This window comes from Sylvia atricapilla, chromosome 25 (assembly GCF_009819655.1).
Source record: "Sylvia atricapilla isolate bSylAtr1 chromosome 25, bSylAtr1.pri, whole genome shotgun sequence".
In the NCBI taxonomy this organism is placed as follows: domain Eukaryota; kingdom Metazoa; phylum Chordata; class Aves; order Passeriformes; family Sylviidae; genus Sylvia; species Sylvia atricapilla.
The window spans coordinates 4846071-4863465 of record NC_089164.1 but is presented as its reverse complement, the minus strand read 5'-3'; the positions used below and the strand labels follow the sequence as shown (position 1 = coordinate 4863465).

General features: G+C 53.4%; 1 protein-coding gene across 3 annotated transcripts in view; it reads left to right on the top strand.

The window, feature by feature from the left end:
* AHCYL1 (adenosylhomocysteinase like 1) overlaps nt 1–17286 on the top strand; it is a 27869-nt gene extending 10583 nt beyond the window's left edge. Inside the window, exons 2-17 of one of the 3 annotated variants that reach the window (XM_066335741.1) lie at nt 4474–4585; nt 4946–5089; nt 5792–5892; nt 7058–7160; nt 7995–8089; nt 8878–8984; nt 9065–9181; nt 9324–9387; nt 11248–11336; nt 11764–11834; nt 12448–12542; nt 12631–12729; nt 13248–13316; nt 14287–14365; nt 14759–14879; nt 15456–17286. In XM_066335741.1, the coding sequence (XP_066191838.1) occupies nt 4474–4585; nt 4946–5089; nt 5792–5892; nt 7058–7160; nt 7995–8089; nt 8878–8984; nt 9065–9181; nt 9324–9387; nt 11248–11336; nt 11764–11834; nt 12448–12542; nt 12631–12729; nt 13248–13316; nt 14287–14365; nt 14759–14879; nt 15456–15462 (1473 nt within the window). In that variant the 3' untranslated portion in view covers nt 15463–17286. Of the gene's footprint in view, nt 1–4473; nt 4586–4945; nt 5090–5791; nt 5893–7057; nt 7161–7994; nt 8090–8877; nt 8985–9064; nt 9182–9323; nt 9388–11247; nt 11337–11763; nt 11835–12447; nt 12543–12608; nt 12730–13247; nt 13317–14286; nt 14366–14758; nt 14884–15455 lie in introns of those variants that run through there. The other 2 variants (XR_010745363.1, XM_066335742.1) reach the window with 2 other exon arrangements.
* Nucleotides 17287–17395: the final 109 nt, after the last annotated feature.

Here is a 17395-nt window from a genome sequence, read left to right as displayed (position 1 = left end):
GTCCCAGGACTCTGGATCCTTCCAGGTTTTCTCCTGGGAGGCCAGAAGTGGGTTGCAGAGGCTCTTCTGCTTCAGAGGTGGTTGTGTGACTGTAGGAATGTGCTCTCCTCCCATTTTGCTGTTTCTCCCTGGGCGACTCTGCTGTGTCCTCACATCCGCGGATGTCAGACTCAGAAGTCTGGAGGGTTTTAGATGGTTCGTTGCTTCCTGCTTATCTTGGGTGATGTGTGGAGCCTGCTCCTGTCCCCCCTCCTCTGATCCAGGACAGAAGTGGTTGGGAGGACACTTCTCCCATGGCTGTGTATGTGCTGACACTCACGTTATCCCTAATAATAAATAATAACAGTTAAAAAAGGATTGCTGAAGCAAACCTGGAGGTGCTAGGAATAGAGCCTGGAGCTGCTTCCCAGCCCATGTCCTTTCCCCTGTGGAGCCTGTGCATTGATGAGCCATGTCAGCTGTGAGTTGGTGGATGCTTTCTGAAATCTCTGTTCCTTCCACAACCTGCTCCTGCTCTCCCCTAAGGGTGCATGTGATGCAATCAGGGATGTGTAGCACAACAAAGGAGCTTAAGTGACCTCTCTGGAGCTGTTCTGGGAATGGAAGGAGTGTTAAAATGAAAAGTGGGGCTGTCCTGTGTAAGAGGGACATGCTGGGCTAATCTGTGCCTAGGGTAAATCCAACTGTGTCTACAGCTCCCTCTCCCTGGAGTCAGGGAGTGGAATTTTCTTACTCTTTCAGCTCCAAAAACTGCTCTCCTGGCTGACCACTGGGAAAGTGCTTGGGATCAGCCATGGAGGATGGCACACCCTGCAGTCATGAGCTGCCAGTTTGTTGAGATGGTACCAATCCAGACCTGCAATCTGTTTGCCCTTCCTGTGTCGCAATAATTAAACAAATGGGGCTGTTCGTGCTGGGGACACTTGAACTGCTGGGTTTGGCTCTGCCCTGCCAGTGTTCTCACTGGATTTATCCCTATACCCTGGAGAGAAGCTTGTTCAGGCTGATACTCCAGCTTCCTGGTGGTTTGGGATGCTCTAGGCAGTGTGGCCAGATAGGGTGGTGTGCTCCCTCAGCTCTAGGCATGGAAAGGGTGGTTTGAGCTGAACATGAAGAGCTGTTGTTGGGCAGTGTCAGATCTGTCTGGGAATAGGCACAGTGGCAGTAGATTTCCCAAAGGGAGAAAATGCCCTCATGGCTTGGCTGGTGTGACCAGGAGCAGGCAGTGCCCGAAGATGCTCTGGTAGAACTTGGCAGAAGATGGTGGATCCTGCTGTTTTCCTGCAGAACATATCCCCAAATCCCTGCTGCTCTAAGTGAGGAGCTGCTCATTTGGCCCCTTCCATCTCCAGCCCCATCTGCTTTTCCAGGGCACTGATGCTGAAAACCCCTGGCTTCATTCCTGTGCAGGGAAATGGGTGCTGCCTTGTTTTCCCTCCTTGATCATGAATTTCTGGGATGAAAAAATATTTTCCTTGCTCTTGAACCCTTGTGCTCCACCCGGTTGGAAAAGCCGCTTCCAGCAGGTCGAGGTTTGGGATGCGCTCGGTGCTTTTGGGAGCTGAGCTGCCCCCGGCCGGGAATGCCACTCATTCCAATTCCCATGACAGGCAGAGGGATTAGGAGATTTTCTCTGTCTCCTTAATGCAGCTCGAGCGCCTGGCACGTGGAGGGCACTGGTCACGCACCTCTGCTCCAGTGCCTTGTCCCACGTCCCTCGGCTCCCGCCGCGCGCTGCCGGACACAGCGGTAATTTCCCGGGCTCACAGGGGCTGGGTGTTCGGATGGTGCCTTGGATTTGGGGGCTGCTCGTGGTGTTTGATGATAATTTTAGCCAGGGCAGATTTTGCTAAGCTGGGGAGTTCAGCTGAGCCCTGGTAAAGCCACGGTAGGGATTACTGGGGGTAATTCGGCACTTGGTTTGTTTAGCACTTGCTTTTTCTCTCCCTTTATTCCCATGTTTCTAGACCTCCTGTTACTCTTGCAGAATGGGGTTGTGCCTCTGAGCTGGCTCAGCACTCACAGCTGGAGCCCTGAGGGGAGGTGGATTTTGTGGTGTGGGATGTTGTGGGACCAGGCAGTGCAGCATCCCTCCATCCCATCCTCTCCCACTGCATCCCAAAGGAGCTGTGCTCCATGAGACCATCCAGGCAGCACATTTCCCTGAAGGGAATTGCCCTGTCCTGGAGCTCACACATCCTGGGTGCTGCAGGCCAGGACAGACCTGCATCCTGGGCTGGAGCATTGTGCCTTATGTTTTTTTCCTCCTGGGTCACCTCTTCCCTGGAAACCTTTCCCTGACATACAGAAAATTCCTCGGCTAACACTTTAAGCTGTTCTAATGCCAGCAGCTGTTTTATACAGAATGTTTTTTATACCCTCTGGTTTGATGAGCTGCCAGAGGAAGAGCTGGATGTGAAGGCATGGAAATCTTGTGTCCTGAAATTGCTGATACTTTTTCCTCCTTGGAAGTGCCCGTGAGCAGTACACCAGCGTGGAAGCAGCACAAGCCTATCCCAGGCTGTGTGGGGAAGATTGATCCAAGCAATAGACCTTGAACGAATTCCAGCAACATCATTCTTGTTGGGAAACCTGCCAGCTGCTGCCAGACACCCTGAGCACAATGTTGGTACCTGCCTGCAAGTGCTTCTGCCCCTCTTATCCCTGGAATCAACTTTCCTGTGGGGATGAGGGTTGTGGTCTCCTCCACATCCTCCCTCTGCCCTCCTGTGGGGATAGGGTTGTGATGGCCTCTGGATCCTGCCCTCCACAACCTCCCTCTGCTCTCCCGTGGGGATGGAGGTTGTGGTGCCCTCCAAATCCTCCCCCTGCACCAAATGACCTCAAGCAATTGCAAAACCAAACCTTCTGTCTCCATTTACCATTCCTTTTCCTTCCACTAATACAAACTAAAGTAGTTTGCCTCAGAATCCAACTGGAGTCTGCTGGGAAGTCTGTTTGAGGAAGCAGATAATGGGCTGTGATGTGTCCAGGATGGAGGAGCTGGCTGGAAATCTTGCAGCAGTAGCACCCACAGGAATGCCTGGGATGCTTGGCTGGGTGTGGTGATGGATCTGATCTGTGCCAGTCAGTTCCTGGAAGGGATGCTGGAGTCCCACATCTTCTCTCCTGGCCTCCCTTGGCGAGAGCCATGGCTTTCATGCCCCCTTGTCCCTTCCCAAGTGGAATAACATGCTGGTTTTGGACCAACTGCTGTGATACTGTAGAATTGTTACCTTTTCCAGCCCAAAAAGCTGTACTGGTGCTGCAGCCACCCCAGCTCCAGCTTGTGCAGATTCCTCCTTTCTGGAATGGATCATTTCAACTAAATAGTTTCATTCTTCTCCCCTCCAAAGGCTGTTTCCTGCATCAAAGCTTTCAGGGAGCTTTTGGGATGGCTGTGGCATAAAAAACCCCTCCTTGAGGCTGCTCTGGGCTGTCTCTTTCCATCATCTTGATTTCTCCAGGACTCCTCTTGAGGTCTCCTGGGTCTTGGGAATGCTTTGTTAATCCCACTCGCTGCCATGACATCTCATCCCTGTTAAATGGCAAAATTAAATCCTGCAGCAACGTGATCTGAGCGAAGGGGCCGTGCTGGGGTTCTTTGTCAGGGTCTCCTGCATGGCAGCAGGGAGGGGGCTGCAGGCTGGATTTCCTGGGGCTTTCCCTAATTCCCTTTCATCTCTCCTTTCCCTGACAGGAGCAGCAATAAAGCCCTTTGCTGGCTGCTCACTCGGGGTGAGTGCAGCAGCTGAGCAGTTTGGGGTTATTTTTCCTCTCTTTTTGGCCCAACACAGTTGAATTTGATGATCTGGTGGAAGGTGCTGGAGCCTTGAGTTGCCTCTGGCTGAGAGAGGTGGCTGTTTTGGGGGTTCTCTTCCAATGGAAACATCTTGTCCTGCAGAGGAGGCTGAAAGCCAATGCAATGTCAACTTCTTTTTGTTGAAATGTTCTCTCTTGCTGAGGTTTTTTTCCTGTGCTTTTAGTGTCAGTTTTGGAAGGATGTGTGGTGTTTTTAACCTGCGGGATGCTCTGCTCCTGGGAAAGAGCCTGGAAGCACCAGGGATCTGTTGGGACCACCCCAACTTTCTTGCTGCTGCATTTTTTGGCAGAAATCTGCCAGGATTGGTTGGGGCAGGGGCTGGGGGAGCAGGGGCTCTGCCTCCACATGGGCTGTGGGTTGTACAAAGAGTGTGATTCCTGAAAGAGCCTGAGGGAGCTGGGAGTGGGTTAAAGGGGGTGTTTCAGGGTGGGCTGTTTATCTTCAGGCGTTGTGTCAAACCTGCAGGGTGACAAAAACCTGGTGGCAGTTGTTCAGGTAGAGGAAGGGATTTAATTTTTGCCATCTGTAACCTTGTATTTGGCGATGTTAATTTTTGTGCACAGAAGGGATCTGTGTGTCCCTATAGCTCGGGGATCTGCCATGCCCTAAGGATCACCTCCTGATTTAGCACTTCTTTCCTTTGCTCCCAGCAAATCCAATTTGCAGATGACATGCAGGAGTTCACCAAATTCCCGACGAAGACGGGCCGTCGGTCCCTGTCCCGCTCCATCTCCCAGTCTTCCACCGACAGCTACAGCTCCGGTAGGTGCCAGGTCCTGCCCTTGTGTCCTCCTCTCACAAACCCGGTGTGAGTGCTGCAGTGAATGTGCTGCTCACACCCTGTGGCAGGATTTGTGCTGCTGTGTGTACTTGGATGCTGAGGGAATGATTCCAGGCATTCCCGAAGCTCAGGCATTGATTGCCAGGTGATAATCCTGTTACCTCTGGGTTGTTGTAAAGAAAAAGAGTGCAAAATTCCTTCAGGGTGTTGCCTTTCCTTAGGAGATTGGTAGTTTGAGCCAGGAGTGAAAACTGGGAAAGGAAACAGAGTAGAAACCTGAAGGGTAGGAGGTTCCTGGATTCATGAGGCCTGGCGTAACACTCGTTCCTCTTTTGGTTTAGCTGCCTCATACACAGACAGCTCTGATGACGAGGTGTCCCCCCGAGAGAAACAACAAACCAACTCCAAGGGCAGCAGCAATTTCTGTGTGAAGAACATCAAACAGGCAGAGTTTGGGCGCCGGGAGATTGAGATTGCCGAGCAAGGTACCACGTGGAGTGTGGGGCTTCTGGGGCTTGGGGCAGCTTCTGGACACCAGGAGTGGCAATTCCCACTCCTGCTGCAGCCTTGGATATCCTGTTTTTCCTCCCCGATCAGTTAGGGAAGAGCAAGATGTGCCAGCAAATGATGATGCTGTGTCCCTTTCCTTTTCTAGCAGGAGCACAGCTCTTGTAGGGTTTAATTTTTTGTTGGCTTTGGATGGACAAGGATTTTGTAAGACCTCCAGAGACATGAAAGCTGAAAATCCCAGCCCCTTCCTCTGGAGGTGACAGGAAGCTGAGTTACCATTGCCAGTGGGGTGAAAGGGGAAGGGGAGGATAATCCAGGCACATTTAGAGCAGTTCTTCTGAGATGTGGCAGGTCTGTTTTCAAGTTCAGGTGCTTCACCTGCTGCCACAGAGCTGGTGACTGTCCTTAGGAGCCTTCCCCAGGCAGTGTCAGTCCCAGACCCCTCCTTGCCTCTCTCCTTGTCCCTTGGTCAAGTGACAAATGACACTGAAGTTTTGGTCGTGTTTTGCACAGACCTGCCAGGCCAGGGCTGAGGAGTTTTCTCCCTGCCTGTGTAACAGCTACAGCAGAAATTTTGGGGCTGGAGGTATCCTGGGAGGCCCTAAAAGGAGGGGAGCTGTGGCAGAGAGGGGACCCCATGGACTGAACCAGCATTAAAACCTCTCTTTCTTTTGCAGACATGTCTGCTCTGATTTCGCTCAGGAAACGAGCCCAGGGGGAGAAGCCTTTGGCTGGAGCTAAAATCGTGGGCTGTACCCACATCACAGCACAGACTGCGGTGAGTGGCCGCTTGTTTGGGGGCCTGGGGTGGGACATCAGCTTTGCCCTGGGGAAGAAAGTTCTTTATCTCTCCGGAGTGGGACAAGGCAGGTTCAGTAGAGTCTGGAAGGGTTTTGGAAAGGTTGTGCTGGTGGCATTTCCCCAGGGCAGCGTTTGGTTCCTGTGCCCATCACTGCTGCCTGAGGCCTGCTGTTGTGCTGGGGACATCTCTGACCCCCCTCAGGGTTGTCCCTGACCCCCCTCAGGGTTGTCCCTGACCCCCCTCAGGGTTGTCCCTGACCCCCCTCAGGGTTGTCCCTGATCCCCCGGCTTGTCCCTGACCCCCTAGTTTATCCCTGACCCCTCAGGGTTGTCCCTGACCCTGGGGTTGTCCCTGACTCTTCAGGTTGTCCCTGACCCCGGGGTTGTCCCTGATGCCCCGGGATTATCCCTGACCCTGGGGACATCCCTGACCCCCCCTGGTTGCCCATGACCCCTCAGGGTCCTCCCTGATCCCCCGGGGTTGTCCCCGACCCCCGGGTTATCCCTGACACCGGTTGTCCCTGACCCCCCGGGTTGTCCCTGGCCCCCTGGTTGTCCCTGACCCCCCAGGGTTGTCCCTGACCCTGGAGACATCCCTGACCCCCGGGGGTTGTCCCTGACCCTGGGGTTGTCCCTGACTCTTCAGGTTGTCCCTGACCCCGGGGTTGTCCCTGATGCCCCGGGATTATCCCTGACCCTGGGGACATCCCTGACCCCCCCTGGTTGCCCATGACCCCTCAGGGTCCTCCCTGATCCCCCGGGGTTGTCCCCGACCCCCGGGTTATCCCTGACACCGGTTGTCCCTGACCCCCCGGGTTGTCCCTGGCCCCCTGGTTGTCCCTGACCCCCCAGGGTTGTCCCTGACCCTGGAGACATCCCTGACCCCCGGGGGTTGTCCCTGACCCCCCTCAGGGTTGTCCCTGACCCCCGGTTGTCCCTGACCCCCCAGGTTATCCCTGACCCCCCGGGTTATCCCTGACCCCCCAGGTTATCCCTGACCCCCGGGTTATCCCTGACCCCCGGTTTATCCCTGACCCCGGTTGTCGCTGACCCCCGGATTATCCCTGACCCCCGTTGTCCCTGCCCGCCGTTGTCGCTGTCCCCGGCTGTCCCTGAGGCGTGGCCGTGCCGCTGTCCCGCAGGTGCTGATCGAGACGCTGTGTGCGCTGGGGGCGCAGTGCCGCTGGTCTGCCTGCAACATCTACTCCACCCAGAACGAGGTGGCCGCGGCCCTGGCAGAGGCTGGTGAGTGCGGCCAGGGGAGCCCTGCTACCCTCCTGCCTCCGGGCCTCATCCCAGGGGAAAGCTTCTAGGGAACGAGAAGATTTTATATACTTTATAAAAGTATATAAAATACACTTTTTATATACTATACTTTTTATTTGTGTATATTTCGGTTTATATTTATATATATTCCATTCTTTATTTATATGTTTAAGAATATTTAATGTAATATACAATAATATAAATCAACATATTTATTATAATATAATATAAAATAATATAGATAATTATATAAATTTAAGTGTGTATAATAGAAAATTTATATTATAAAATTATAGAACTGTCATTTACATTTAGAAATATTTTATACTACATATGTATTAACATAAAATATACAATATAAGCATATGAATACATGTATAGATATTTATAAAATGCATATAGATATATTTTATATAGAGTATAAATAAAATGGATATAATATATAAACTAATAAAAGAAATAGGAATAAATATAAAATTATAAAAGTATAAAAGATATTTAAATTTTATATTTTTAAAGTTATATTTTATTTATTTTTATACTGTTTATTGTTAGTAGTATTGTTTTCTTATTATTTATTTATTATTATTTCTCTGGTTTTGGTTTTTTTTTTCCCTATTTCCATTTTCGGGAATTAATATTTTTTGGGGAATATCTTCTAGGGAGGGATGGACAGGTCTGATCCTGGTGTGGGCTGTGATGTGATCTCTGCATGGCCCCTTGGCTCTTGTGTCCCTGTGTTTGTGGAGTTGGCCAAGCAGGAGAGAGCTCTGCCAAGCCCAGCAAACTCCAAGGATGCTCCGGTTCTTTCAGGTGTTGCTGTGTTTGCCTGGAAAGGGGAGTCAGAGGATGATTTCTGGTGGTGCATTGACCGCTGTGTTAACGTAGATGGCTGGCAGGCCAACATGGTGAGGAGCTTTCTCCAGCCCTTCCTCTTCCTCCTTTCTACCCTGGGGCTGTTCCTGGGAACCTACTGGCCTTCAAAGGGCCTCTGACCCCCACTAAAGGGGGCTCTTGGAGAACAGCAGCTGGAGATGAGCTGGGAACAGCCTTATGTGGGAATGTCAGGAGCTGCAGAGATGATGTCCAGAGTTGGCACATCCCAATGGCAAGGGAACAACTCCTGGTGGAGCTGCCATAAGCCAAGAAATGGCTCCTGTTTCCTCCTGCAGGAGCTGCCCCAACCTCTCCTTTCTCAGCATAGAGGCCATCTGCCCTTTCCCTCCCAAAGCTGGGATCATCGTGGGGACCCTTCCCTTGTCAAAGCCAATATCCCCCCTTGGTGTGTTGTCTGCGGTCACCAGTGGTGTATCTGTGGGCCATGACACCTCCCACAGCCTCTCCTCTCCCGTTTGCTTTCAGGGCATGAATGTTGTGGCGTCCTGAGCTCAGCCTAGTTAGTTAGTGCTGCCTGTGGTCACCTTTCCAGGCTGCAGAGCAATAGCAGAGGCAGGAAATCCTGTTAGGACCAGCAGCTCCACACAGGGGTAAGGAATTTCAGTGTTTTGGAGGAGACCCTGAGTTGCAGGCACCAAGGGGAACCCAGGAGTCCTGGCCCCCAGGCCTCTGCCCAAACAGCCCCTCCAGCAGTGCCTGAAGATGCTCCTCCAAATCATTTTCCCCATCCCGTCCTCGGCCAGTGCATTTCCCAGTGGGAGGCCTGACTGCTCCCTGTTCCTTTGTGCCCATTCTGTAGATCCTGGATGATGGTGGGGACCTGACCCACTGGGTTTATAAGAAATACCCCAGCGTGTTCAAGAAGATCCGGGGGATTGTGGAGGAGAGCGTGACCGGCGTGCACAGGTGGGAGCTCTGGGAAGGCAGACCCACAGATCTCAGGGAGCTGCTGCTGTGTGCTCTGACCTGCCTCTGCCCTCTCCCAGGCTGTACCAGCTCTCCAAGGCTGGGAAGCTCTGTGTCCCAGCCATGAACGTGAATGACTCCGTCACCAAGCAGAAGTTTGATAACCTGTATTGCTGCCGGGAATCCATCCTGGATGGGTGAGTCCAGCTCTTTTCCCCACTGGCACTTCCACACGGGTGGGTTTGGCTCTGGCTGCTCTGAAGCAGAGATCGGGCTCTGCTGCTTTGACCTGGTTTTGGGCTTGACTGATCCCAACACAGGTCTCTCTCTGTCCCCCAGCCTGAAGAGGACCACGGATGTGATGTTTGGAGGGAAGCAAGTGGTGGTTTGTGGTTATGGGGAGGTGAGTTCTGTGAGCTGTGCTGGCCTCCCCCAAGCTCAGCATCCTGCAATCCCCTGTGCAAAGGCCATTCGCCCTTGCTGTAAGGAGTAGATCCAACCTGGTGAGCCATAACCAGGGAAATCTTGCTCTAATCTGCTGGGAGGATGGAGATCAAGAATCAGATTTCTCAGTTTGCTGCAAATGAACTGGGCTGCACAGCTGACAGTTGCTGGGAACACTGGCCTGAATTATAACTACCCACGGGTGCTCCCATCTGCTGTCCCTGGCCCAGGTTCAGCATCCAGCCTGGCTGTCACTGAGCAGGGCAGGCAGTTTCTCCCTGGGAATAATAATCTGGCAGAGGGAAATTGTATCATGAACTTGTGACTGATTCCACCCTGGAAGAGCTGGAGCTGGGGGCTGCCACCTTCCCTCCATCTGTGCATGTCCATGTGAGTGTTTATCCTCCAGCACTGTGCAGGGACTGGCAGGAGCTGCAAAGGCTCTTCCCAGCAGGAATTTGCTCCCTAATTCATTTAGGCGCCAGTGGAGCCCAGCTTTGCTTGACCAAGAGACTGTGCTGGCTCTCACCGAGCACTCTGAGCTGGTGCCTCATTCTCCAGGCAGGAGTTGTGCTGGCTGTTGTTGTCTCTAGGGTCTGTCCCAAGCTTTCCTGGACTTCTTCACAACAGGAAAGTCAGAGAATCCCAGACTTTCAACCCATATTTGGGTTGGAAGGGAACTTCAAGCTCATCCAGTTCCACTCCCTGCCATGGACAGGGACACCTTCCACTAGACCTGGTTGCTCCAAGCCCAATCCAAACTTGAACGCTTCCAGGGATGAGGAGCCACAGCTTTTCTGAGAAGTCCATTCCAGTGCCTCACCACCCTCACAGGGAAGAATCCCTTCCCGCTATCCCATCTAACCCTGATCTCTTGCAATGGGAAGCCATTTGCCCTTGTCCTGTTTCTCCATCCCTTGTCCACAGTCCCTCTTCAGCTCTCCAGGAGCCCCTTTAGGCACTGGAAGTGGCTCTTAAGGTCCTGCTGTAGTTTGCTGTCCTCCAGGCTGAACACCCTTAGCTCTCCCAGCCTGTTCACCCTGAATAGTTTCCCCTTTGGATGTGAGTTGAGTCCCAGTTGGTCCGGCCTGGTGTGGTCCTGAGATTGGAGCTGGGTGATAAGTGAGGGTCTCTCTGGAAATGTTTTGGTCCAGCACCTTTCTGGTCACAAAATGGGGCTGAGTAGAGTTGATGCAGCAGAGCCAGATGTTGGTGTGGGTTGGTGATGTGGAGACCTGAACTTTGTTTTAATTTTCCACTAAGAAGAGGGAACAAGTCCAAGGTGCTGTTGCAGGAACCCTGTGCTCCCTATGCTGATGTGGGCAGCATGGGATGGAGGATCTGCCCCCTGAGGAGTGCAGGATGGCTCTGTAAATCCTGCAGTTTAAAGCCAAGAGGGCAGTGTGTGCTCCTCTAAGCTGTCTTTAATTCCTGCTTGGAGAAAAGCTCCTGCAGTGTTGGGGCTGCACAAGCTGTGAGAGCATTGGGTTGGGAAACTCCTGCCATGGATATTTCCAGATGGGGCAGCCACAGCTTCTCTGGACAGCCTGTGCCAGGGCCTCACCACTCCCACAGGGGGGAATTCCTTCCCAATATCCTGTCTAATCCTGCCCTCTGGCAGTGGGAAGCTGGTGGCCTTGGAGGGGCAGCTGGGCTTGTGGCAGTTGTGCCACTCACCAGCTACATCCTGAGCTGCTCCTGGCGCTGGGCAGGTGGCTGGGGTGAGGATCTCCTAGCCTGGGCTGTTTAGGGCAGGGTGTGTCTGTGTAGCACTGGTGTGTGTGTGTCCTGCCTCACTGGGATCCTCTTGCCTCGGCAGGTCGGGAAGGGATGCTGTGCTGCCCTGAAAGCCCTGGGAGCCATCGTGTATGTCACAGAGATCGACCCCATCTGTGCTCTCCAAGCCTGGTAAGGTATTCCCACCTGCATAGGAATGTCTCTGCTCTTCCAAAGCCTGCCAGAGGCTGGAGTGAAGCTAAGGGCGATCTGTGGCTCATTTTGGAGAACATGCACCTTGTTGGGGTGGGATAGGGAAGGGCTCAGGCAGGTTTTAGGGATGGGCTGCTGGGCAGAAGGTGTTCACTGGCTGGTTTGGGGAGGCTGCTCAAGCCTCTATGCCACACATTCCTGGCTCATCCAACATTTCCAAAAGTGGGTTGGACATCTGAACTGTTGCACAGCCTTCCCTCGTGGCACCAGCGTCCCTGGAGGGGTAGAGGAGAGCCTGGGCTGCTGCCAGAGCAGTTTGGAGCTGCTGAGATCCCTCATGGCCTGGGGAAGAGAAGGAACAAGCTTCTCCTCCTCCTCATGGCTCCTACTCCCCTTTTTTTGCCAGCATGGATGGATTTCGGGTGGTGAAGCTGAGCGAAGTAATCCGTCAGGTGGATGTCGTCATCACCTGCACAGGTAGGGATAGACAAGGTTGGAGCAGGCTGAGGAGCTTCATTCCCAAGTGAGGTCTCAAGGAGGCTGGGAATGGAGGACATTTCACTGCTGTGTGCTCCTCGTTTTCCACAATAGCTGGGCTCTGCCAGGAGCTTTTCCCCCTGATTTGCTATTTGACCACAGTCCTGGCCCAGAGCAGAGGGACATCTTGGCCACTTGTTCTCAGGGTATTTTGGGATCTCCTAGAGCCTGGTTAATTAATGGGAGCAAAGATCAAAGAGTTGGGCACTGAACAGGCTCCCCAGGGAATGGTCACAGTCCCAGTCCTGCCAGAGCTTAAGGGATATTTGGACAGTGCTCTCAGGCACAGGGTGGGATTTTTGGGAGTGTCCTATGCAGGGTCCAGGAGTTGGACTTGATGACCCTTGTGGATCCCTTCCAGCTCAGGATATTCCACAACAGCACTTGTCCCAGGTGTTCTCTGCTGTCACAACCAGAAGGGCAAATGTCCCGGGGAAGTTCACCTGATGTTGCCCCAAGCTGAGCTACTCTGACTCGAGTTCAGGGAAGGAGAAACCGGAGGGGGTTTGTGATCCCACAGCTGTGGGATCAGCTGTGCCCTCTGTGCCTGCAGGGAACAAGAACGTGGTGACCAGGGAGCACCTGGACCGGATGAAGAACAGCTGCATCGTGTGCAACATGGGCCACTCCAACACCGAGATTGACGTGGTGAGTGCCGGCCCCTCCGGCCGTGCGCCCCTGCCCGGCTCCAGCCCGGCTCCAGCCCGGCTCCAGCCTCTTCCTCCTCCCGTTGCAGACCAGCCTGCGCACGCCGGAGCTGACCTGGGAGCGGGTGCGCTCCCAAGTGGACCACGTCATCTGGCCCGACGGGAAGCGCGTGGTGCTGCTGGCCGAGGTGTGTGTGCAGAGCTGGGCCCTGGAGCTTTGGGCCTTCATCGGGAAACCACACATTTAGCCAGGTGGAAAAGTGCTGGAAGGAGCTTCAGGGCTCAAAAAAGGAGTTTTTGATTTATTTTATTTATTTTATTATTTCCTTTTCTTGTGGGCGGGTGTGTCATATCCCACATGCAGCCGCAGAGGTGCCATCTGGCTCCGTTCTTCCGAGCTGGGATTCGTCCCACTCAGGCAAACCCCATCTGTGCAGGGTTTCCCAGGTGCTGGTGGCTCCTCTTCCACAGGAGCTGTTCTGGCAGGAGGAGGGACTGGCTTTTCTAGGGTCCCAAAACATTCCTCTGCCTTGAAATGAAGAGTTAAGGTGGAAACTGGAGCAGACTTGAAATGCTCTGCTCACCGTGCTCTTGTTCCCTGGTCCCCTGTGCCGGGAGGGGGTGGAGGTGAAGCCCATCTGGGAACTCAGTTGGGTTTGGATTTGGGAGCATGTCCAGCTCTGTGCTGACTCCTGCTTTCTCCCAGGGCCGTCTGCTCAACCTGAGCTGCTCCACAGTTCCCACCTTCGTTCTCTCCATCACAGCCACCACGCAGGTCCGTATGTGGGTGGGGCCCTGCACTAGCCTCAGGGTGGGGATGGTTTGGAATGAGCCGGGAACACGCTCAAGGATTGGTCCTTGAGGTGGCACCACTGCCAGAAATACCATTTTGTCTGGGCTGGAGTTATTGCTGGCGTGGACCCAGTGTTTTGGGTACAGCAAGTTTTGGGAGGGCTTTTAAATGAGTGGTTTCATGGCACAAATCCTGCTGGGCTGAAAGACAGGTTTTAGCTTCCTCCAGACAGGTTAGAGCCCTCCTAGGACAGGTTTGAGACCCCCTAGCATGGGTTTAACCTTCCCCAGCACAGGTTTAAGCCCCTCTAGCACAGATTTAAGCTCCTCCAGCATTGGTTTAGGCCCACCTAGCACAGGTTTGAGTTACCTCAAAGCAAGGCTTTGTTTGGACTGGGAACACGGAGGGGTCTGGTGGCACTGGTGCTCATGGGAAAGGACAGCCAGACTGACAGTGGGGAATTCCCTTGTCCTCACTCCTGTCAGCTCAGGTGGAGAGGGAACAGGCCTGTGTTTTAGACTTGGTTCCCAACACTAGAAGCCAGCACTCAGGGGATGCAGTTCCATCTGTCCTGAAGGAATGACCCTGCTTTTTGGGTGCTACCAGTTTCTGAGGAGCAGCCCCTCCATTTCCATGTGCCACAGCAGCTGGGTGGTTCAAGAGGAGAAGAGCTGCTAACCCTAAACCATCCTCATGTTTTTCCCTGGGGTGTTGAGCCCAGATGCTGCACACCAGCTGGGTGGCATCTGATTGCTGATCTGATCCCTTCAGTGGGATTATGGAGACCCAGACAGGGCTGTACCCGGGGTGGGAGCCTTTCCCTCAAGGCATGATGGAAATGGTTGCACTGTCCCTTCAGCTCCCAGATCCTACTCTGGCTTTGTGAGCTTTGTGCTGCCCAAGCTGGTGGCCATTCCTGACTGTTCCCACCTTATCCCTGTGCTCTCCACAGGCTCTGGCTCTGATTGAGCTCTACAATGCTCCCGAGGGCCGGTACAAGCAGGACGTTTACCTGCTGCCAAAGAAGATGGGTGAGTGAAGGAACTGACTTTGCCCTGGGGAATCCGTGTGCCAGCAGTGTCAGGAGAACTCAAACCCGGGCTGGGAAACACTTCCAAAGGGACTGTGAGTTCAGGGAAGTCACCTGAGGCAGTGACCTTAAAATATGTGGGGCTTATTTGATTTATTTTCATTAGTGTTCTGCAGCAGGGGAGGCATCCCACATGCTGCAGCCTCCCTTCTCTGGGGTTTTCCCTGTCCTCCTTGTGCCTTTAGGGGCACATCCAGCCCAGGCTTGGGCTCAGCTCTGCTTTGGGTGATGGTAAACCTGAGGTGCTGCCCAGCCAGACCTTCCAATCATCACCTCCCCATGTTGTGGTGGGGGATGTGGGCCCCTGATCCCGTTTTCCCTGTTCCATTCCCAGATGAGTATGTGGCCAGTTTGCACCTGCCATCGTTCGACGCCCACCTGACGGAGCTGACGGACGACCAGGCCAAATACCTGGGACTCAACAAAAATGGGCCTTTCAAACCCAACTACTACAGGTGAGAACTGCCTGGGCAGGAGCTCCCAGCTGCCCCTTGGTTTGGAGTTCTGCCTCCAGCTCTAGGGTCTCCAACAGCAGAAGGATGTGGAGCAGCTGGAGCGTGTCCAAAGGAGGCCACGGAGATGCTTTGAGGGCTGGAGCCCTCCTGGGAGAGCTGGAAGGCTCCCAAGACAGCTTAGAGCCCTTTCCAGTGCCTAAAGAGGCTCTGGGAGAGCTGGAGAGGGACTTTGGACAGGGGCCTGGAGGGACAGGACAAGAGGGAATGGTTTCCCACTGCCAGGGGGCAGGGTTAGATGGGATACTGGGAAGGAATTCTTCATTGTGAGGGTGGGGAGGCCCTGGCACAGAGTGCCCAGAGCAGCTGTGGCTGCCCCATCCCTGGAAGGGTCCAAGGGCAGGTTGGACATGACTTGGAGCAGCCTGGGATAGTGGAAGGTGTCCCCCCTGCCCATGGAATGAGATAAGCTTTAAAGTCCCTGCCAGCCCAGTCTAGAATCCCATTGCCTGGGGGATCCCCTTGCTCTGGCACAGCAGCACCTCCTGTGTCCCTCACTGTCCCTTCCTTCTCTCCTAGATACTGACGGGACCATTTCCATGAAGGACCAGACCACACAAGGCAACATTTGAGAGATTATTTTTAAAAATAATTTTTATTTTGGTTTACCTTTTTTTTTTTTTTTTTTTCTTAACCACCATCAGAACCTGTTTTTACATTTTATCTGTGATTTTACGGTCAGGTTTTCTTTTCTCCCTCTTTTCCATGATTGCATCCCCGTCTGATCTTGCCAGACAATCTGGGATTTGCTTCTTGCTTTCATGTGGCTGAAGCCGCTGATTCCCAGCCCTGGCTCCAGGAGAGGCTTTCCCTTTCCTGCTGTCTCAAGGGCACTTCATTCCTGCAGCAATGGTTTATTTTGGCTTTTATTTTGTATTTTTTCCCACCTTTCCAGCCCACGTCGGTCTCAGCCGGGCTCCCTGCGGATCCGGAGATGCTCTTCTACTTTATCTTCTATTTCTTTGTGTGGATTATCTGCAACTTCTAAATTGCCTTAAAGAGCCCAGTTTTAGCTGCTAGATCCCTGCTCCGGGTGCTTCCTGGGAGCAGAGTGGCCTGCAGGACACCTGGCAAAGGGGATGACTGTGCCCAAGCCCAGCCCAGGTCCCTGCGCTGAGGTGGCCCAGGTTTGGTGGCCACTGGCCTGGGTTTGCTGGCCACCTGGGTCCAGGGGAGTTCAGTGTTTCAGGGTGCTAATCTGAATCCGGATGGGGGTCGCTTTCCCAGCATTATCCTCATCTCTCCTAGGTTTTTTTATTTTATTTTATTTTTAGCCAAACTGCACCTTAATTGAGTTTTAAACTTTTTTTTTTCCATTTGTTTGGATTTTTCTTCCTCTTTTCCTTTCTGATCCTTACAGAGATGTTTGAAAGAGGAAGCACTCTTTAAAGGACATGGCCGCCTTCCCATCTCCCACTGGGAAGTGCTGGGTGGTGTTGAGGGTGTCTGGGGTGGGTTTTGGGGGTATTTCACTATTTTTTTTTGAGCTGGATGCAGAGATGAGCCTTCCCCATACCCCAGGCTGGCCCTTCTGCTCCCTGTTGCTGTTTTCCTCACCCTCTCTCCATGTGTCCCAGCTGCTCCCATCACCTTCTCCGTGCCCACCCTGCTGACATTTCCCTTTCCCAGCTAGTGCTGGGGTGTGGGGAAGCTCCTTCCAACCCACTGGGGTTCCTCTTGGCTTTTTTTATCCTTCCCAAATCTCCTGTTCCTTTCCCCACCCAAGGGAGGGAAGGAGCAGCCGGCACCTCCCAGCTCATGGAGCTGCTCCTTCCCCCCTTTGCAGGGATCCACCTGCATGAGCCCTTCCCAGGGAATTTGCAGGTCTGGGGGTGCAAAGCTCTTTGGGGAGGCAGGAGCTGGGAGAGCTGCTGGGATCATCCCCCTCTCATCCCCTCCTCCGTGTCCTCTGACTGTTCCTGTCTCCCACCCTGCCTGATCTCCTGGACGCTCGCTCCATAGATTTGGGCATCACCTGCCTCACTGCCCTCCACATCCCGGGAATCACCTGGGTCCCCTCCATCATCCCCCAGACCTCCCTGGGGACGGCTTAGCCCGCTGGGATGGACGTGTGTGAGAAGGACTGGGAGCATCCCCCCTTCCCTGTGAGTCCCCCACGGCCGGGGGTCCCGGCTCCCCGTTCCCACCCATGGCGGGTGGAATCCCGGCGCAAGGGCTCCGTGTCTGGATAAGCCATGTTGGGGGAGCCCGGGGCTGATGGCAGCGGCAGCGTTGGGCCGGGAGCGAGAGGTTTATTTTGTATATGAATGATTTTTAATGAATGCAATATTAATCCTTGCAGATGAGCAATAAATCATTAAAGTCTAATTAAACTATTAGGAAAAAGGAACTGCTTTTGGTTGTGGGTGGTTTATTTGGTGCCTTGGGGGACCTTGAGTTGTTTCTGAGCCCAAGGGCAGGGCTGGAATCTCCCTTTGGCCACCTCGGGGTGGGGAGTG